This window comes from Poecile atricapillus, chromosome 10 (genome assembly GCF_030490865.1).
Source record: "Poecile atricapillus isolate bPoeAtr1 chromosome 10, bPoeAtr1.hap1, whole genome shotgun sequence".
In the NCBI taxonomy this organism is placed as follows: Eukaryota; Metazoa; Chordata; class Aves; order Passeriformes; family Paridae; genus Poecile; species Poecile atricapillus.
Window position 1 is genome coordinate 15,115,160 of NC_081258.1, and position 22,628 is coordinate 15,137,787.

The window sequence follows — 22,628 nt, forward strand, 5'->3', positions numbered from 1 at the left end:
TGCGAGCGCCGGGCGGAAACCGCCGCCCGAACGGAGCGTTCCCGGCGCGGCGGAGGCGGGGCCGGGAGCGCGGCCCGGGGCTCCCCATCCGCCCCCGCCAGGCTGGGCCCCGCCGCCCTGGGCGCGGCCCTGCACACAGCCCTGCACACAGCCGCTCCCGCCGAACGGGACAGGCCGCACGCACAGCACAGCGCGGAACCTCGCCACTGCTTCAGGCACAAACCCGGGAGAGCCGCTCGGGAGCCACGCTCTGTGTTTGCCTGGGAAGAATACACCCGTGCCCTGTTTGGCTTTGAGAGGGCACCGAGACTGACTAGAGGCTACCATCACTGCTGCCATCCTCCTCTATTATGTGGGGAATTTGCATTGGTAAAGTACAACAGGTGAGAACTAAGCTGACACTGTTAAAAACTGAGCCAGAAGGCTCTGTTAGGAAAGCTGCTGAGAAGAAGAGGAAAAGGTGTATGGAGGAGGGCAGACCTGCCCTGCACTCACTGGTGAAAGGAGTCGTTCAGTTCGAGGTCCAGCTCTGCAATCATTTCCCCACCACACACAGTCTACCCCCAGCAAGCACTATCACACTCCACAGCCAACTCATAAAAATAATTTAAACTTTTAAGAAAATCTCTGTTTTATTGTGTAATGTAGCATTGAAACATCTGAACAAATCAATAACTGGGCTGTACAGGCTGCTGTTCTTTCATTTCTTTGGGTTATAGAGCATCTTGTCAGTACATAAACAACAACCTTTTGCATTATAAATTCTTTCCGAGGCATGCTGGTACAACACAAATTTCTCTTATCAAATGCAGCTAAGTCTAACTTCCAAACATCATGCACAAGAAACTCATCTAGTGACAATGTAAACTCAGCAGAAGGGCAGGTCACAAGTCTTGCTTGCTCACGCTCTGCAGTGCTGCAGGTTTGTGTATGATATTTGGAATGTTCCGTGAGTGTGAGTAATACCAGTTAAGAGGAGAGGAGGAAAAAAACAAAAAAAAAAAAGAAAAAAAAGGAAAAAAATAAAGGGGAAAAAAAAAAAGAAAAAATAAAAATAAAAGCCCGGGTGCCTCGGGATGGGCAGCTCAGCCAAAGTTGTGCAGTGCTAGCCTGAACATGTCATTGGTGCAAACCCAGGCATCGTTGATGTTCTTTAATAGAAATATCTGGTGGAATCCCATGATAGGATCTTCATCAGCCTGTAGAAAGAAAGGGAGGAAAAAGGTTGAAAACACTCATTTTTTGAGAAATTTATTCCAAAACTCACGATGAGACAATTCCAAGCTAACATTAACAGTGACATTACATGCTGTAAGATGTGTAGCACCTCAGGAGACACCAATACCACCAGAGGGTCTGTTCTGAGGGGCTCTGCAGACAAACACCCAGAGCCCAGACACGGAAATCCTGCAATGGCATCTGAAGTTGGGGTTTTGTGGAAGACTTGCTGACATGTCACTCACCACAGTGATGGAACATGCCTGCCTCAGTGCTGAATCACAAATCCCTTGCCCAGGAATCAAGCTTAAAAGAAAGTGGTTCAATGTTTAGCTGCTGAACTTTGGGTTGATGGCAGAAGGGAGTTTCTGTAGAGATTGGTATCGACACGTTGCCTGGATGATGCAGGTGGGTCTGGGCTTTGAAAGCCTTGCCAGAGCAGGTGCAGCTGGCCACAAAGTACTTCCCACTTCCACTGGCCAGCAATGGCTGTAAGGGAGCAGAGCATTCACTACAGCTGTGACAATGTGTTCTAAGCACAGGGAATGGCTGCAGCAGTGCCTCCACTCCTGCCTCTGACAATACGTCTGGGTATTCACAATATTACTACAAAAGTAGAAAATAGTATTAGAGGGCGACTAGTACTCCCACCTATAATGTTTATTTACCCACCTTCTCAGAGACATTGTACAGGAATTAAATCCTCAAAATAACATAAATTGTTCCCAAATCAATCAGCTGAAAATCACACAACAGGATTTAATCTGAACAGCACATAGGACCAACTACAAAACAATCTTCTGATGGTGGCTGTAGTGTGTTCAATTCAGCATTTTTGGAGGATTTTAAGCTTTACTTTTTCAACACATGACTATTCAGCTTCAGAAGGGGGGGGGAATTTATAAAAAAGAGCCTTGAAAAGCAGCAGCCAGAGCAGCTCATGAAAGAGGCTGTCATGGCACTGAAAGTTCATGGGCAATGCTCTGCTGCTGTTCAGCGAGAACAAGTGAAAAGTCTGAAGACAAAAGCAGACTATAGAATAAACAAAAAAGACAATTTACTTTAAAAAAGTAATATTCATGGACTGTGAAACAAGTCAGCTTTGCAGACCAACTTGCAAAGAACATCAGTTATATCACAGAACAGCAAGTCTGCCAGAACAGTGGTGGCATCAGGTGCATGGAAAGGAAGCATTCAGATCCAAAAGCCACTGCAAGGATTTCACAGTGACAACCACCTAGGAAGTTAAGTGGTGTACATCAAGTGCAGTTTCAGCAAGTGTATGCTAATTCACAGAGGTAAACCAAAGTGAGCCCTACACTGGCCCCTCATAAAAGTGATACTGAAATAATGATAGATATTTATTTATTAAACCAGCTGTGAGCTCTAAAGCCATCAAGGCAAGCACAGGGTTAGCAGTTGTTAGGGAAGAACAAAGAACCAAAACCCAGAAGTAAGCAAATGCATAAATAGGCAAAGAACACCCACATATCAAATTCTGCATGCATTTCTTATAAGTTAAAAAAATAAAATGCTACAATAAAATCATAAAAGGACAAGACTGATCCAGCTACAGGACTGTTTCCTACTGAAGAAAGTAAATTGAGTACAACTCTTCAGCTTGCAAAAACATAATGAGAATGGGGAGAACAGGCAAGACAAATTACTATAAAACCATGAAGAACAAAGTGAATGAGGAAACTACTACAGACAGAAATTAAGATGGCAACAAGTAAGGCCAGGAATATGGGCCAGTGTTCAACACATGACTGAATGAGAGAAAAATCCCCAACGCAAGCCAAGTATTTGAACTTGTCATTACTGATATGAGTATGCTTTAAAACATACCTCTGGAAAAAAAAAAAATACCATCATCAGACAAGTTTAGTATAGGTCTCCTTGATTCCTGCTGATAAGCCTATGTAGGCTCTGTAAAGAGCACCGCAGCTCTTGATGCTTTAGCTTAAGGAGAATTTCCTCCTTTCTTAAGAAATTCAGGGCTGGACACACAAAGAAAGACTAAAAGGGTATTCTCCCCAAAACACTTGGTGTGGTACAGACAGCAAATTCCCACAATGAAGTCACACATTATAATTTTCTTTATTCCTTTAATGTTATCCCTTCATAAGACAGAGGAGCGGTATACTTTAAAAACAAGGCAAATCCTAGACTATATTCAAGCTGAAGTACATACTTTATAGTCCATTCCCAAATTTTGACTATGTAATATTAGCACATAGCAAAGGGCTCACAGTTCAGTGACTCAAGATGCCCCAGAAAACACAGACTAATCCTATCCCATTTTAGTTTACATCTTCATCACAGCTCAGATAACACCACTGAAACTCTGTCCTTACTTTTCACTCCAAATACAGGCATGTCCAACTCAGGATTCACATTCCAGATGTGAGCCCAGGCTCAAAACACATAGGGCTTCAGTCTTCCTATAAAACTTCCCTTTTTGTAGTTCAAATTCTTCCATGACATCATTGAATTTAAAAAAAAAATTAAAGAAGTCCCAGAACCAGACTGGAAGAATCCTCTGATTTCCAGGCCAGCCTTTTGCTCAGCATGAGCACAGACTACAACAGCTCTGCACCACAGAGCCACAGAACAGGCTGGGTTTGTCCACAGAAGGTAAAGGTCCACAGAAGGGACCTTTAGAAATCATCTAATCCAACCCTCTTGTCCTGGGCAGGGACATCTTTCACTGCATCAGCAACAGCTTTGTCTAGCAGAATCTTCACATTCTTACAGAACAGATGTTTCACAAGGTGTCCAGGCACCACTTCCCAGGGTTTCTGTCTTCCCATGAAAATCTTCCCTTGTGTTCCATCTCTACTTTCCAAGTTATGTTTTCTAACCACTGTCCCTTCTTACACTGTCTAGTACCACTGACAAAGCTCACTTTCAGGTTGCTGGAAGTACTCAATTACTTTTCACTGACGTTTCAAAGCAGATTGCCCTAAGCCACCTCCTCTCCCAGTTCCACAAGCTCTTTATCTCCCACAATCTTGGCAGCTTTTTGACCTTTCAGTTTTTCTACATCCTTTCTGACCTGGAGGCTCAAAAGGAAGTCCTCAGCTCACAGAGCAGTGAGTCACATCAGAGTTTGAGATGGAACACTGCTTTGCATTTCAGGTTTAACTACACAGCTTTCCTCTTCTTGCCTGGTCAAAGAGGGTTTTACTTCTTCACCAGCACCCCCAGCAATTATTGATTGAACTGCAGGATTGCAACAACCCTTACCTCAAAGGAAAGGCTAATTACTTGAGACTGCAGGTTCTTTCACATGTTAAGCCTTATTTAACAGGCTTTAAGCAATGCTTTAAGTGTTCAGCATGCATTACAAAAATATCCAGTGATTTTAATTGCAAATTTCCTTTTCCTTTTAAGACTAGGAAACACCGCATAACAATTAGTTATTCACAATTAATTCTGCATTGATCACTTCAAAAATCACACTCTGGGGAGAGTCTCAGATCTGCCACATGGCTCTGAGAACACACAAGCCATAGCCATGCTTCTCAGCCGAGCTCAAGGGACAGAAGGGCAAGAAGAGAGCACTCCTTACTCAACCAGGACAGCGAGGACTGGAAGACAGGTAAGGCAGAGGGTTAAATGTTGTGGAGGGCTAGCCTGAAGACTTCGTTGGTGCACACCCAGGCACCTTGAAAATTTTTCAACAAAAAGGTTTGGTGGAAGCCTAGAACTTGGTCATCATCTGCCTAAGCATGACAGGAGAAATACATTACTAGGTGAAGCACACTGAAGATACTGGGTGACATTCAGGATGAACATTGGCAAAGCAGGGTCACACCAAAAAGAATTCACTCCTAAAGGCTTAAACTGATGCTTACTCTTCCTAGTTGCAGCAAGCAAGCAGCACTCAGACAATGAACAGCAATAAAAACCAACAGGATCAGAATAAGTGGATGTATATTTATTATACCTCTACGAAAGGATAACCCCACCCAAACATTAATACCTATCAGCATCCATTAAAGAGGATATTTGAAAGCAATTACTGCACTGCTTTAGCCATTGAGTTAGATCCCTGCTAGAGACATTCACCTACTCAGATGCTCTGTTACTCTGCAGCATCTTCTCAAAGAAGCTGTTGTGCCCAGGCCCCTCAGTGCAGGTGATTATTTTGCTGCAAAAGGTTTGGTTTTTAAAAATTTATTTGTAGTTCATACTGGTATATAAGAATACTACTGGTGGTCTTTAAAGTGCCCTTCCTTGTGCAAAATTCCGTTACAGCTGTCCTTGAGAGCAACATATGCAGGCTGAGGAGCCACACCACTAAGAAGGCAGCTTTAAATAACAGTGAGTATGCAGCTCCACATTTGCCTATTATAGTGCTGCCTGCTCAACTGGAGCTACATGTGAGCCACTTGTTAAAATGTACCACCTGCACCCAGCTGTTCTCAGTTACTGTACACAGAGCAGCACTGAGATGCAGTAAAATGGCTGTCAACATGTGTGAATTGGCACAAGAAAAAGGTCTTCACTACATATGACAGCCAGGTTCATTATGCCACAGACAGTTCCTGATATTTCATTTGTCCATCTCTATAAATGTTACACAGGGCAGAAGCGTGAAGTTAAACCTTTAAGCTGACTTTGACTTTCTGGACACTTGTTCTGTGAGAAGCAGCTCAGGGATTAAGATGCAATTTTTAAAGCTAAGGTTTGAGACACATAAATGTGAAGAGTGGAAAAACATTTCCTCACCTACTAAAAATTCACAAGCAAGTTGGATTTGATCATGACAGTAGGCATATTTTAACCCAGTGTGTTCTCTCCAAATACCTGGATGCTCTAACACATAATCCCCAAATTATTTCAGCAAGCTGAAATTACTCAGAGGTTAAAAAAAATACATCAGAAAATACTACTCCAAGTCATGGTATTTATGGAAAGCTCCCAGACTGCATTTACAATTCCTCCACATTAATGAATTATGGTTTGAGAAAACCCAATAGCTTTACAGAATCTTTTAGAACTCGGTATCTTGCCACAGGATCCAACACAATCACTGTTGCAAGCTGTGGTTTGCTTGATAATTATGCAATAACCTTAAAAACATGACCGTGCAAAATGTGGTGCAGATGTGACTGGCCCAAGACATTAAGTCAAAAGGTCTTGATCACATCACAGAATTTTGTGCACACCCAAGAGCAAGGCTGAGGAGATCAACATGTCTGTCCTGTAATTCAGTGCTTTCCATGGTCACGTGTGGCTGCTTTTCCACGGAGTGCGTGCAGGTGGGACTGAGCAACAGAAAAGCTGGAATCCAACTTGCAGCTAGGAAGCATGAGCAACTTTAATGAGAGCCAAAGCTGCCTATGTTAGGTTTAGCAGTGGATGCATTACACTGGGCACTGCTCTTCTCAGCTGCCCAGCCCAAAACTAAGAGGACAGCTTAGCAAGCAGATTCAAACATTCAGTCCTATGTCTGCTTAGTAAATAATAGTGTCAGTGAAAGTTTGAATGCTTTGATACTAGAGGTGCCATTGAGTTAGCAGGAAAAGGAAATCTAAACAGCTATTTTAAAATAAACTGGGTGCAGGTACCTCTAAATACTGGATGGCATTAGAGGCCTGACTTCACTGCATGGCCAGACCAAATGAATATGATTAGCTACTGCTACATAATTTCAGATTTTTTAAACTAACACCACCCACTGTGAGCAAGTTCAGCCTGCGGCTGACTTTCCATACAGAGTATTTCTTGGAAATTCCAGGACAATGTCTTTCATTCATAAGCGGCTTCATTAATTTACAAGTATGTGGCCCTGGTATATTGGCAGACTGGGTAAGTTTACACAGTTCAGTAGTATCACTCACACAGCAATATGGTCATACTAAGCCTGAAAAATAATCTGATTCTTCACAAGAAGCAGCTGTTTCAACAAGTGTTTTGATCTCAGAGGCAACATTCCCATTGCTGAATCAAGTTTTGATTACAGAGGTACTGGCCTGTACTAACACCAGGATTGTATTCTTGTGGCCTGTGACAGTAAAGAAAAAAGTATTGACTCACTGAAGGGTGGACAGTTAACAAAATGAAGTCTGCTAAATCAAGAGCTTAATGCAAACATTACATCAAGGATGTTAAACTAGATGTGCTTAAATTGTCCAAGAACACTGTGACAATGCTTTTAAATACAATAGAGGACACCAAAACCTTAGTGCATAAGGGTAAGTGAAATACTGATGCTTCTAGAGCCCACATGATATTTTTCTGCACAGTAAAATCCACAATACTTTGCTTGGTAGGACACGACTGTGAAATTACAGGTGGTTTACCTAGAACTAAGTATCTGAAGGAAGGAGCGTTTCTTGGCATTCTTGAACAGCAGAGGAACAATATCCCAATGCAAGCTTCCCCCGTTCCTTCCCCACCCATAAGTGCATTTAAATGTATTCAGAAATCAGATGATTTAGAATCCTGCAAAAATCGAAGACATAAGCACTCATTAACCTGTAATGGAAAAAGTTTACCTTAAGCTGTCCCACTACCATACTGAGTATACAGCTATCAGGTGTAGGTTGGTGGTCTTGTGCTGTGATGCTGTGTTGTATTTTTTGGAAAGGGAGGCTCTGCAATGAAAGGAAATCAAAATAAGGAGATGTACAGTAATTGAATTGTTTAACTTACAAAACAAAGATTGAGCAAATCCAATGTTATGAAGTGTTAGACTACTGTGGCAGTACTGCACAGAGAACTGTTGCAAATGAGGGGACTACTCATGTGGGGTAAATTTTAGCAGGTGTGTTTTTCAAGCACCAAAAGAGGAAATAATGTCACCATACACAGTAAATGGTACCTTTTCTACTCTAATTGCACTGCCTTGAAGGGCTTCAGATCATCTGTAAGCTCAACGTCCTTATGATGAAGGAACAAACCTCTGCTCTGAACTGTGTTTAAAGATTTTATCATTTAATACTTGAGGTTTACCAGACAATTCCAAATTTGCATCTTTGTTAAAGTGGCTATGAATGGAAAGGAAAAGTGGATGAAATCTTCAAGACTTGAAATCCACATATCCACCCTTTCCCTTTTTAATTCCCTTGACACTCAGGCAGCCAATGTCAGTATGTCTGGAAGTATGTGTGCAAGGAACACACCTTGAGGAACACCAGGCATCTGAGAGTAATTCCTGTCTTTCAACTTAGACCACATTCACATTCCAACATGGACAATTCCAAGCAGTGAACGTGAAATATCTGGGAGATCTCAGAGTCCTGACACACAAATGCAGTTTTGGGACTGCTCTCCCAAAAGCTGCATTACTGCTAGGTGCTTTAGTGGCAGCTCAGCATGGATGGAGCTCTGGGTGACCATGTGGCAGATACTCAAAGTCCAGGAAATGCACAGTGGCCATTCAAACCTCAGGTGGCACTTGGATGCCTTTGCTGCATTTCCCCGATTTGGAAACAGGTTGACATAGATCCAAATGCATACTTCAACAAGTTCTGCATGTCCCTCTAGTGGAAGGAGCCTCAAAGACTTCCAAGAAGGCCCAGGTAGAGACACAAGTCCTGCTGTAATGGATATGAAATACAGTCTTGGCTCTACAAGCCTAAGGCTCTAGGAAAAATTCCAGGAAGCTAAATCCTTGGATAACAGAGAACACAGAAACTGTGGAAGGATCAGGACCTGAGGAAGCAAACAAAGAGTAGGGAACAGCCCTCTAATTAGAGGGACACTATTCAAGAACAGCCTTTAATAAAGCCTGCAGTGTGTCCTCTTGGCTGGGAGTGCAATCCCAACCAACTTCGAACTGCAAAGTGAACCAACTGCTTTGTAGTATGGAATAGACATTTAGTAACAACACAAATCCAAAGCCTTCTCTTCTGAATGACCAGCAGACTTTTTTCCAGGGACACCATCCCAAACTTCAATGTGAAAAATGCCCACACAGCCTGCACAAGCACAGACTGGGAAGTTCCTTTGACAAAAGGGTCTCCAAAGCATAGTTCTACCTCAGCACAACAGCTTCTTGTTGAAGAAGCCCTGCAAAAAGATTCTCTTGAAAAGGCAGATGAAGGGGAATGAATGCAATTGTGTCCAGGGAGGAAGGAAAGGCTTTGGAATCAAGAGCTCTGCAAAATGGTGGCAATGAACCACAGACAAGGCTGGGTAAGATGGTGGCTGTTTCAAGTACCTGGTTCCACAGGACAAGAGGAAATGGCCTCAAGCTGCATCAGAGGAGGTTCAGGTTAGATATCAGGAAGAATTTCTTGACTGGAAAGGTTAGGCATTGGAATGGTCTGCCCAGGGAAGTGGTGGAATCAGCATCCCTGCAAGTGCTCAAGAAACAACTGGACAAGGCACTTAGCGCTGTGGTTTAGTTAACAAGGTGGTGTTCAGTCAAAGGTTGGACTTGATCTTGGACACCTTTTCCAACTTTAAAGATTCTATGACTGTCCTCTTCAGAAGAAAGGACCCCAAATAGCTGGCCAGCCTAGTGAGCTACTTGTGTGATGCATTGGGAGAAATCCCACTGGAAAGAGTAGGGGTGTAGGTGACAGGAAAGATTACTGATTTTAGGATAGCCAGAAGCTACCTTAAAAGGACAGCTGCTCATAGACATCCATCTGTACTGAAGAATTTTGTGGTATGAAAAGTACAACAGAAATGTCTAAAAAGCATGGAGCCACACAACAAGCAAGGTTTTTACCATCCCCTGACATTAGAGATTGACTGGTCTTTCACTATGAAAACTATGGAATCTCCTTAAAGTCAGGTAAGAGAAATTAGGCAAGAATAAAGTTGAGTTGCATAAACTCACTGCTGGCAGCAAGAATACCTGTCTCAGCTTCCTTGGTCCATTATGTTCATAGAACTACGTAATTATTATCTCAAATGCTCAATGTAAATCAGGCTGCCCCTAATTAGCACAGGCATACTATGTGAAACAAGTCCAGCACCAATTAGGACAGAAGGAACAAGTGTCAATTCCCACGTTGTAACGAGGTACAGATGTGCCAGGCCTGCAGAGCAATGCCCATACAACCTTGCCCTACTATATTAGCAGATTGAAAAGGTGCCATACCATTGCTGTCACACAGCAAAGAATTTGATCTAAAAGAAAATGCCACCTCTTTGTGCTTACATCAGTTCACCAGCCAGGGACTAAAAGACACAAGACCACAGAGGTGTGAACAAATTTCAGTGTCAAACTTTTAGGGATGTGCTGAACTGACTAAGCAGCTCCAGAAGCAGAGTAGGTGAGCACATGAAGCTGACACAGCAAACAGAGCCCAGGCAGCTCAGTGCCGAAAGAGGAATGCTGAACGACATTAGAGTCACTGTAAGCTGATACAGCCCATAACGAGCCATGGCAGTGGAAGGGCACAGAGAAACTTCAGTGCATTTCCTCTTTACTTTATGCAGATGGATACAAGCCAGAAAAAATTTCCCTAAAGCAGAGTAGTGTGTCTTCACTCACCAATTATGACTGCAGCAGGCACATAAATCCAGAAAGGCCACCTTGCACCAGAGATAGGGAAGGTAAAGATGAGCTATGTCACAGTAGGAAAGGGGCTAGATCTGCCCTGGGCTGAACCCCAGGCAGCAATCAGACACTGTGGCCAAGCACATGCTTGGCTGGTTGGATATCTAAGTGGCTGCAAGCCCAAAAGTCTAAAGAACACTGAGTACACAAACAAGCAATCCTGGAGCTTGGGTATCTTCTCACCTACAAGCAAGCAGTTGCTGCTGTTTCTGAGATGTGCAGCCTTCTCAAAGGCAACACAAGTAGCTGAAGTACAGACCTGAGGGCAAACCTCAGTCTTCTCAGTTAAAGATGTCTTAGGCAAAAGAAGCAATTCCAAAACACAGGAGAAGTAGCTGTGCAATAAGCCAAGTGTCAGGTTACAATTCTTTTTCTTTTCAATGTGTAATAAAAATGTCTGAAATACCGTATCAGAGCAGACTGTCAGGTGACCTAAAAAGTTTGTCCTCTGCATGTCTTGCAAGAGAAACAAACTTTCTAGTCTCATGACAGCTTGCAAGTACCCCCAGTTTAATAACAGAAGCATGGATTTACTCAATAAGGTAAAAATTCTTTTAGTTTAACTAAACAAACATGGAATTCGTATCCTCTCACCTGCTGAAGAGGAAACATGTTTCAAAGTCCTGAACCATACCTGCTCATATCTGAACTGCTGACAAATCTGCATTGAGGATAAGTCAGCTTCTCCACTATAGAACTTATTTGCAGTTTACGTATCAGAAAACAAGTTGTTCCTTGCTGTAATGTGTCTAGCCTTTATCACAGACAGATCCAAGTAACAGGTTTGCTATTGCTTCTTCCTTGGCATGCCTTAAAAGAGCAAAGGCACCTTTCACTCCTCTAGATCAGAGGCAGCTTATGCATTAGACCTTTTAAAAAAAATAAATCAATAATGTCAAATACAATTGCAGTCACAAAATAACCTTGCAAACTATGGAGTCAATTAACATTCCACTATTAGAGCCATCAGTGGAATAACCCACTACACAGCAGTAATTCATAACATTTCTTGAAGACCTAAGCTGGAAGCATGAGGTCAAGATTTTTGAACTGCTTAAGTCTAACTCAGATTTTCAGAAGCAATTATCTTCTAGTCTTCATAACTGTTTCCCAAAACATTCAGTGAGGATTACAGACTTACAGTGAGTTTTTCAACAATGGCTGCTTTGCCCTGGAACTGCTGTCCTTCCCACGTAAGGCATGATGCATCAATCTGGAGGAAAAAGAAAAATGTCATCAACTCAGGTAACCCTTAAGCAATCCTGTTAAGAGACTTTATTTAGCAAAAATCCTCAGAATCCAGCTATTTGAAAACTACCTCAAAGGAACATAGAAAAAAACTAGCAAAATCCATTGAAAAAGTTTGGAACAATCAACTAAAAATTAAGTAGACTACATTTCATTATCATAAGTCTACCAGCAAAAAGAGTTCCTGCCCATGGATAAAAGTTCAGAAGAAAATCTAAAGGATAAAACAAATAAAAATTATATGGACACAAAGTCAAGCATGTGGAAAGAGAAAAATATACGAAGAAAACTGACAACATGGGTTACACCAACAGGATAGTGCTCCAACTCCCCTAACTCAAGCAATGCAAAAGTGATTGGCCAGATCCCTACCTGGAATATGACAAAAGTCTTAATGGTCTTGGATTACACCACTAAAGATAAACTGAAACTTGTGGTGGAAGTAGCAGTACAGAAATACAGACCAAATCTAAGAGCTCCCTGCATGCTATAAAATTTTTTTTGTTCCCCTGGGGTCTCTGAAGGGAAAAAGCTTATCATTAAAAACCCATTTCTATAGAATCTCCTCAAATTTAGACAAATTGTGACCTCACAAGCCACACAAAAAAAGGGTGGTCCCATTCCCCACAGTTCAGGAACTCCACAAAACAACACACATCAGTGACCTGCATAATAGTTCTCCCAATTACATGTGAACAGGACTCTTCATTGAATGATGGAAGGCAGAAAGACCCCAAGGGTGAAAAAAAGCCAGGAGCTCACTGTGTGGAAGGCCCTATCTCCAGAAATTTAAATTAGTTGGTACTTACCATCATTTTGAGGACTGAATGTATTTTGGTAATAAAATACAAACTACTAAGAGCCTTCATATTTAAGGCTTCATATCTTCATAAGAGCTGTGGTTAGAACAAAAACTGCTTGATTTTCTTCCTCTCTCGGCTCTGTACAATGATTCTTGGGAAAAGTAAACCAACAATCTGGCAAGTACACAACAATCCCAAGAGCAAATGGTATCAGTGCTGCTGGATATTGCTGAAGTGTAAGAAGGTGTCAGAGGGTGTTGAATCGTTTCAAGCCTCAAGAGCTTGCTGGAACTTCACACAGCTAATCCAGCAGATGAAAAATCAGCCAGAAAAACAGGATATGCTGCTAGAAGACTTGTCAGCCTTGAATATCTTGCTGCAACTCCTCAGCCACCCAGCAGCAATCCTCACCATCAGCAATCCACTCCACACACAGAGCACTTCGCATGATCTGCAGGAATCTTCCACCAAAACTAAAAGCTGATGTTCCCTAGGTTTGTTAGTTACAGTTTTTAATTCTGGTATCCAAGTCTACTTCACCCCAAATAAGATGCAAAGCTAAAAACCTAATATTTGAGGAAATTTAAACTGAATATACATCCATTTAACATGTTGTTCTACATGTTTGAACTGGATTTAAAACTGTAAATTTATTTTAATGTTCAGAGCATTAATATAGCATGAGATCCAAGAAACACCTGCAAGAACTGCTAAACACAAGGTAGGATTTAAATTACATCCCACTTCAAGAGGGATCCAAGCAAATCCATGCCTGTAAATTAATGGCAAACTAAGACTAGAATGTTTGCTTTTACAGAGCATTTCATCACAAGATTATCATCAAACTCTCCAAAACAAATTGCTGCCTACAGCTAAACAGGGCTTTTGTGACACTGACTGCCTATAAGACAAACAAAGCTCAAAACAGAAGTGAAACATAAAAGAAAAGCAATAAATAAAAGTGAGTGTGATTGCACTGACTGGCATTCTGGAGTCAGGATAAAGCCCACTATCCCACCCTGTGTATTGTCACACATCAAAACAGGGAATCCCAGACAATGGGAGAGAACCCCAGTTCCCTTTCTGTGGATACTTACATATATTGCTCCTAACTGAGTCCTGTCTGCATCAAAAAGTTGGTAGTAATGTTGTACAAAGCTGGATCCAATCTGCTCCCAGATAGGCTTGTCTCCCATTCTGAATCCTCAACCAGAGCCAGTGACTGTAAAAGAAATAAAATCATCACAAAGATCAGAGGAATAAGTGTAACACTTGAGTATCACATCATCGAGAAACACAGATCCTCTCAACTGGCCTGAATTTTTCTTTGGGATAAGTAGGACAAACTCACCTCCATATCCTAGACTTGTAAATAAAAGTCTTGGATACTGAATGGTTTAATTTCTAATTATAGATTTGGTTTGTAGTGCTGTTTCAGTGTGAGGTCACATCTCATGTACAAAAGTGGAGAACAAGAACAAAACTAAGTGTTACCACCTTGTCTTCACATATTTCAGAAGTTACACCATCTGAACAAGCTGGCAAGTGCTCGCTGTTTCAACTTGATCTCATTTACTGTAAACAACTGACCTATTAACATGGATTGTCTGCAAGTGGCTTACACCAAATGATTCATGTATTTAGCTCCTCAGGTATTTCACCATCAACAGGCCATTCTAAGAGTGTCCTGTCAATGGCACATAACAACAATTAATTCACTAGCTCTTTGTTTAACATAAGCTTACTGCCCATCCTCTTCTATCCTGTCAGTGAGGCTGAAGTAGACTCGATGCTTATCTTTGAGCCAGTAATAACTTCAAAATACAAACCATGATTTTTCATAGTGGTGAGAATCTGCAATTCCTAGTCAAGGTGCTGAAGGTATCCCACACTTCTGAACACAAGTCCTTCTGTTCCAGAGGGATTAAGCATAGAGCATGCACAGCAGTCTAAACAGGCCCAAGCTTATGGCTTTTTCACATTACATTTTTCAAGAAAGCAACTTAATTTTTATTTATCCTGATCTCTCTCTGAAAGTCTGAAGAATTGTGCTAAAATTCAAAACAAAAATGTTGCACTCAAACCCCACTACGCTATATTTTAAGACCCAAGTTCACTTCAAGCAAATACTTGCTTAACATCTAGATCTGTCAGCCACTAGTCTCTCTTTGCAATCCCTGTCCAGGAACCTTGAAGTTACAGGTTTAAATTGCACTGCAAGCCTGGAAGGGTAGGAAATTCTGTTTTAGGACACAGGACATAATAGTTATTTTGCGTTCCTTTACCTGTCAATTACTCACATACCCGTATAAGATTTGACAAATTCATAATAAAAGCAAAACACACATTCCCAAGGTCTCCACAAAGGATACTCCCAGGCCCAGCTTTCTGTGCACAGTTCGGCAACAAAACTCTTCATATTTTAGGCCTTTGGCTGTCTGAACTTTGCTCATACAAATGGGAACTAAAATGTGTTTAGACTCTAGGTTGGAAGTTTTAAGGTCATAGAAATTTGGCCAGACTTACAGAAGAGCAAATCTCTTAGATCAGTGACCTAACAGCAGATCGCATCTTTGTTTTCAGGGTAGTAAATTCAACCACCAAGAACAACTGCTATCACAGCTTTAAACATCCTTATTTCACAATCAGATACCTAAGCAGTATAGTCAACACCAAACTCACCAAACCTGCACACTAACAAAAATTCAGTCTTGTTGCCACACCACTATAGTTTCAACTGCTCCAAAGAGATCTACAATCTGGTGTTAGTCACCATCATAAGCACTCCACTGATACTTGCAGTACATACCTCAGTCTGGAGGAGTTTACCCTGTGTGGTCACTCCTCTGGGAAAAAACACATTGCAAATTAAAAAAAAACACCCAAATACAATAGAGTAAAAAAAAAAAAAACAACCCCACACTCACCTCCCAAACAACTTTAATCTAGTTCTTTACAAGTGAAAAGGTTGTATTGATTACACATCTGTAATTGCTGCATACAGCCTAACGAGCTGATCCAGAAATAAAATAACTTCAGCCTGTATTAGAGGATTTTATGTTGAAGAAAAAACACCCTAAAACATGGCACCAACTCCCTGGAAATTCTACTGAGTGATGCCCACCCTGCTGAGAAGTAGGACTCATGTCATATTTGGAAACCAGAAGGACTTAAGTCGATGCTTGCAGTTTCCATTCCAGACCTGTGGGTACCTAGAAGTGTGTAGTTTGGGATGGCTGCAGTGGAGCCAACAATCAGCACAGATGAAAATCACATTGATACACTTTTTATGGAGCATCATAGCTTCAACTTCCAACACACAAAGTTACATCACTATCAGATATTCCTAAACATTTAAGGGCAAGTCTAATTGACAGTATTTATGCCCAGCAGTCACACATTAACGCTGAACTGAAGTAAAGGACAACAAAATAACCACCAGCTTATTCTTCTGAAGCGAATGCAAGTCAGGTATTGGCATATTAAACTTCCCCACATACAAGATGTGCATTCACCCTTAACAGCTCCCTGTACCATCATACAAACTCAAGATTAAGCTGCACGCCAGCACTGCACCTCATTTAGTCCCTCAAGGCACAACAGCCTCGCTCAAGCACCAGATGCCTTCTGTTCCATCCTGAAACTGTGAGAAAGCCTTAGAGACTGCAAGGAATGAAGGCATTCTTATTTTAAATATAGAAAGTAGAATTATGGTTTCTAGATCTAAAAATTAGTATGTTAGGTTGCTATCTCCTCCTAAAATAAGTATTTGTATTTTGAGCAGTAAAATACTGTTAAATAAATAAAAAAGAGCACAAATTTGACCAGTTGTAATGTTTATTTCATCAGAAATGAGAACAAGCTAAAAATAAAATGAAGTTGAAATTAATGATCCTTGACTAATTTTTTTTGTTTGCTACAACCTTACTGTCTTTCCTGTGCCATTCATATATGGTTTTGCTGACCACTCATTCCTCCTGTTTATTTTCCTTTTCTGATTTGTCACCTTTGTCCTCCATACTGTTTTCTGCCTGTCATTACAGTTGTAAGAAGCTTAGAGATGTACCTAAAGAAAGAACAAGATGGGAATGATCTGTGTCATCAAGCCCAGTCCCTTTCAGTGAGACACAACCCATGTAAGACTGTATTGATACAGTTATCAGCACAGTATTTTAATAAGATAAATACAATACAAAAGGCTTTATGATCTATTGCAAATGAGGAAAACAGGTTCTGATGCTGTAAACACTAGGGCAACACAGAGCCATCCAGCCAAATCCATCCGTGCTTCATTCAAATCTGTCCGTGGCTACAGAAACAAGAATATTCACTTAATATAATGCCAAATAAAAGAAGTTCCAATAAACTAGAAAGCTCCTATGATATGGCACACCTGTCCTTTCAAAGGCACCTGCTGAAAGTTACTATTGTCTAAGTGCCTTACTGGATATTCCACCTTAATTCTCCTTTAATGGAAAAGGAGATAATTTCCTTAAGCTAATTATTTTCCCTGCCTTTGTCACTTCAAACCAAAGCTACCTCCTCACATCCACTTAAGAACATCAGGGACCATTTGATTAACAGTTTCTTCACAAAAGCACAGCGGTAAAGCTGAGCTACCAGCACATAGTGTAACACTAAATTCACATTATTCACTCTATTTCTTGGAATCTGCTTATACTAGAGATTTTATCCCCACCCCAAACACCACCCAGCAGTCTGTGCTGAAGCAGAAACCCAATACAGTGCACAAAAGCTGCAGCTCCCAGCAACTCTGTCTTCAACAGGTATATGCTGACACTACTGAACTGAAGTGCTTCTCAGCAGGCACCTTCTGCAGTGACACCAAAATAAAATTCTCCAATACCTTAGCCAGGCTGCACACTGACGTGTCAAGAGTAAATTCCATCCCTCTATACATCTCTCACCACAATCCCTATCTCATCCTGCAAGGTCCCAGAGCATCCCTGGTGATTGCTTTGCCTCCATCTGCTTTGGCACATGGCAGACTGCACCAAGAGCAGGACAAGCTGCAGGACCCAGCAAGAAGAAGCACTGAGGAGAAAGCTGCACCCATAAGACAGAGAAGACTTAGAAGAGAACAAGGCCTCCACATGAGCTGCGAGTGACCTTGAGAAAAAACTAGGGTTACACAGCCTCAGCAGACTTCTTTATCGACAAAATCCAAAAATACAGAATCTTTTCCATTGCTTGTCCCAGCTTTGGTGTCTCTGTCTACACTCAGCCCTCTTCCATCCCTCCTGCCTTAGCTCTGGGTGTGAGATTAGCACAAGCACAACAACACTGCCCATAACTCCTAAGGGGAACTCAGTCCTTACGAGACTCGTTTCTGGCCCTGGTCTCAATGAAACCTCCTCCTACTGCTTCCTTCACAAGCTATAAAACACATGATTCTCTGTCAGTTTGCTGCAGCACAAAGTCCATCTTTCTGCTCGTGTGGCACCACCACAGCTACTCAGAGGGGTAGCTTGAGGAAAAATCACTTTTTTACTTGGAAAAACAAGACTTATAAAGAGATTGCCTTCTCTGAAGCACATAAGTGCCAGTGACATTTGGACCAGGTGAGCTACTGTCACAGCTCTGCAGTATGGAAAAAGAACAAAAAGTTGCTTCAGCCAGCATTTATGCTTCACCACATTATCAGACCTGGACACATGTAAGCTTGCTGCTATCAATTAAAAAAATCAAGTCATTCTGAACTGGAACAAGATAGACCTGCAATTCTAAAAGAATACTACATTCCCTCAAAAAGTCAACAAAAACTAGCACAAGCAATAGTAAAATACAAATTGCTAAAGAAAAACAGAGGTGGTCTGCCAGGGTTTGCCACATTTAAAAAGCAAGCTGTATTCAAAGAACCAATGAACACCCACCACAGGCAAAGAAAATCTGTAAAGTCTTTCTGGTCTGCAAAACACTAAAAAACCCCACTGAATTTAAAGAGGAAAAATCTCAAACCAATACATTCTAAAGCTAGTGGAGAAAATTATCTTCTATTACCTTCTAATCAGTTATGATTATATTTATTCCACAAGAAATCTCAGCATACATAAACCACGCTCCCAGGATAGTAAAGCCAGCCCAAGACACAACCAAATTTAAACTCTCTTAAGACTGAATTCAAGCTTGTTTTCTGGAAGATTTGAGAATCAGTGCAACAAAATAATACCAACACTGCCCTTAAATCTGTGCTGCTGGTCCAGTGACACATGCGAATCCACAGCAAGCACGGTTGGGACCACCAGTTGCTGCACCCTTCATTACTGATTAACAGGAGAAAATAAGGACAATGAAAGCACTCTCAGCTTTTTCAGTTCCTGATACTCTTGCAATTTCTACCATGCAGGTATTTTAGATCGCTCAGATTAGATAGTCAGCAGTCTTTAGACTGGTAAGTAAAGCAGCAAACAGTTTTATGCTATTTTTTCCTTCAATTGGTTTTCTTTTGCCACTAAAACTTGCACAGACAGGAGTGTCTCCAGTGTGCACTTTCTAGGAACACAAAGGAACCAGCATCACAGGACCAATTAATCTTCTTTCAAACAGGTCATCTCTTCAACTCCACCAACAACCACTAGATAACAGATCATCCTCCTTTAGCAAAGGATACACTCCCAACAGAGAAACTATTATCACAGAATAATGCAGGTTTGCAAGGGACCTCCTCCAGCTCAAAGCGGGAGGACAAACCTGTTCCACCACCTGACTGCCCTCATACAGAGGGCAGCTGTCCTGTGTCCTACCCCAATCCCATCTGTTCCAGTTATGTCCCTTGTGTCCTGCCATGAGGTACCCTGAGAAAAGCCTGGCTCCATTCTCCTGATAATGGCCTGACAGAGACTGGAGACTGTGATTAAGCCCTGCTCAAACCTTTCCTAGACTAAACAAGCCCAGGCCATGCACAGTAACACAGAGATGCAGAAATACTGGAACTTACTGAGGGGCATCATGCCTCGTCAGCCATTTATCTTCAACACTCTGCATGTCTGACGGTAAATGCCAATTCAGCGATCAATCTTTCTCCATTTGAAAACCCAGAAAATTTCCAGTTGAGGGCCAAATTTGTGCATTCAGAGACGGAAGGAAAGAAATGTTTCTCTGACGTATTTTCACAATTATTTCCACAGCAGTTGATTGATCCACAGAGGAGAACTCTCTGTGAACTACAGCTCAAGGCCAATCAGAAACCATTGACTTCAGAGACGTCCACCAAGTAATTGCCATGGACTGCTCTGTGCAAGAAATTATATTATCCTAAATATGCTTTCAGAGCTAAAAATAATTAAGTCTAGATACGTGAAAAGTGAAAGGATGGAAAGGGAGAAAGGGGAAGATGACAAGGTCCAGACTATTTCCTTCTGGAAAATACATTTACTTTCCCCTTCTTAGTCTTTTTATTCCTTTACTCCAACTTTGCTAGAACAAATTAATGAGGGAATTATGCCAAATTGAAGTACATCCTTTTTTTGTTAGAAATGTCAGCAACTGTAATGCCACCAGTACACAAAGGATCTGAGGAAGACTGGGAAAGCTTTCACTGTGCCTGCAGCTTGATGCTCATCCCAACTGCAACCTATCAACCCAAGAGAGCCACACAGATTCAGTCAGGATGATTTTCAAATATACAGTCATATATTACACATAACTGCAGAGGAGGACATAATGTTTCATTGTTAAGCAAAAGCCACATTGCTACACAACTGCCTTTTTTTCCAGAGTATTCTCCATGCAAGCCAAAAAATGAATTCAAGTTTGTTAGGCTGAAGCCACATTTCCTTTCCCCAGAATGAATGCAGGACTGCTCAGTTTAAAAAAAAAAACAGGGGAGGCACTGGGAAAGTGCAGGGGAGAATTGCTACACACAGTTTTTCTTTACCTTATAGACACAGTAACAAAACATTTAATGGCCAAACTTGCCACAATATCTAAGAGTTTCAAAACAACCTAAAAGAATTATACTTGCAATGTTACCAGCTATCAGTATATATTGCATCCCTAAACCTACCATTCTACTTTCACTAACTAAATGACCCTCTTATTAACAGAGACAAAAGAAATCCCAGCAGAGAGAACTACAGAAATTTGTTACCATTTGCATTTTTCTAAAGACCTGAACAAACACAGATGTTAAGCAAATATATTTCAAATCGTCTAACAAATAACTTGCAACGTTTTAGACAAATAATAATTAGGGGCCTAGTAGGAAAATAGTCCAAAAGTGAGCCAAAATATCACCTCACTTTAAACGAGATCAGGCATTTTACTATATACAGTAATTTTGCTACATCTAGGTGAAGGTCTGTGAAATGCTTTTTTTTGTTGCTGTTAAAAGAAAACTTAAAAGTCACTACACACAAATACAGAAATCACTGCTTGAACACAACTTCTCAAGAAGGCAAGAGTACTAACTTGAGACAGCAGCTGATTAAGGAATCAGAATTCACTTTCAAGCAATGTTTCTGCAACCAATTCCTATCCCAGCATTTACCTGATTTTTTTTTTTTTCCCAGTTCAACTGCAATACAGTATGTCCAACTCTAAGATACATTTACATTAGAAATTATGGACTTAAAATGAGCTGAATTATTATTTCGGCCTGCCTCAGACTGGAAGCTCAATTTGAACTGCAAGAACAGACTTTTGGGGATTTAACTTATCTTCAGAAAGCTATCTCACATTAACTGAATGTAACATCTCCTTGCTATTGTACACCTTTGCAGGTTTTGATTGTTTTCAGATCTAAAAGGTGACAACAGACAAAGAAGGGAAGAAAAAAAAAATCTCTCTTGCAGATCATACTGGAAAATGGTAACTCAAAGTAGAAAACTACATTGCTGCAGCAGATCACTGAGCACATGCACTTTGCTAGTTTCACTCCAAGGAAGCATGAACCTTTCACATTCGATGTGTCAAAGTGATTCAATCATGTCAGGTAACTTCGGTCCTCACAACCTTCTGGCAAGACAGAAAACAGCAAGAACATCAAACCGAGTATATCTTCTGCCCTGCACAAACCACCTCCTCGTGGCTCCCGCTTCACTCACTTTACTCTCCTCCCTGCAATACCGAGCCGTGGTAAAGCAAGACAGAAGCACCGACGGGCACCAGGCCCAGGAGAAGCCTCGGTGCTCCTGAGGGTCGCGGCGGCAGCGCTGGGGCCCGCCTGGGCGGTAGCGGAGATAGCACGTCCGGGGAGTGCCGGGGGCTGCCGGCGGGGCGAGGCGAGGCGAGGCACAGCCCGCACCTCCCCGCTGCCTCCCGGCCCCGCCGGAGCGATCTGCCCCCGAGCCTGCGGGCCGAGCTCGCCCCTACCGAGGCCCCTCGCTCCCCCCGGGGGAGCTGGATCGGGGCCACCCAGCCCCCTTCAGCCCGCCCGCCCACCCACACGCGGGGCCCGCCAGTCCCGGGAACAGCCGGCGATGGCTCGGCTCCCGCCGCCGCCGCCCCTCCGGGACCGGGCTGCCGGCGCCTCAAAGACGGGGAAGGTCAGGCCGGCTCTGGTCGGCGGCTCCCGCCCAGCCCGGCCCGCGGCAGCCGGCAGCGCCCCGCGGCGGGGATGGGGCTGGGCCACGGGGCCGCGGGGGGCGAGCGCGGGGTGTGGCGGTGCCGTGTGCCGGCCCGCGGGCGGTGCCGGTCCCAGTCCCGCTGCCACTGCCGGTCGCGCCCCCCGCACTCACCCGCGGCTCCCACTATGGCGGCGGCAGCGGCCCCGTGCGCGGCGCGAGCCCCCTCAGCCTCTCTCGCCCGCGCTGCCGCCCCGCCCCGCTCCGCCCGGCCCCTCGGCATGCTGGGACAGCGAGTCACACCGG

General features: G+C 42.5%; 1 protein-coding gene across 2 annotated transcripts; it reads right to left on the reverse strand.

The window, feature by feature from the left end:
* Positions 1-606: 606 nt before the first annotated feature.
* NUTF2 (nuclear transport factor 2) lies at positions 607-22,628 on the reverse strand. Of its 2 annotated transcripts, none has more exons than XM_058845537.1 (5): positions 22,497-22,628; positions 13,896-14,020; positions 11,889-11,960; positions 7,728-7,826; positions 607-1,199 (listed from the first exon to the last, which is right to left on the reverse strand). In XM_058845537.1, the coding sequence occupies exons 2-5, from the start codon at positions 13,992-13,994 to the stop codon at positions 1,086-1,088; spliced, it is 384 nt and encodes a 127-aa protein (XP_058701520.1). In that variant the 5' UTR covers positions 13,995-14,020; positions 22,497-22,628; the 3' UTR covers positions 607-1,085. The 2 variants fall into 2 exon arrangements, with proteins under 2 accessions (XP_058701520.1, XP_058701521.1); XM_058845538.1 differs by lacking the exon at positions 22,497-22,628 and adding an exon at positions 21,864-22,124.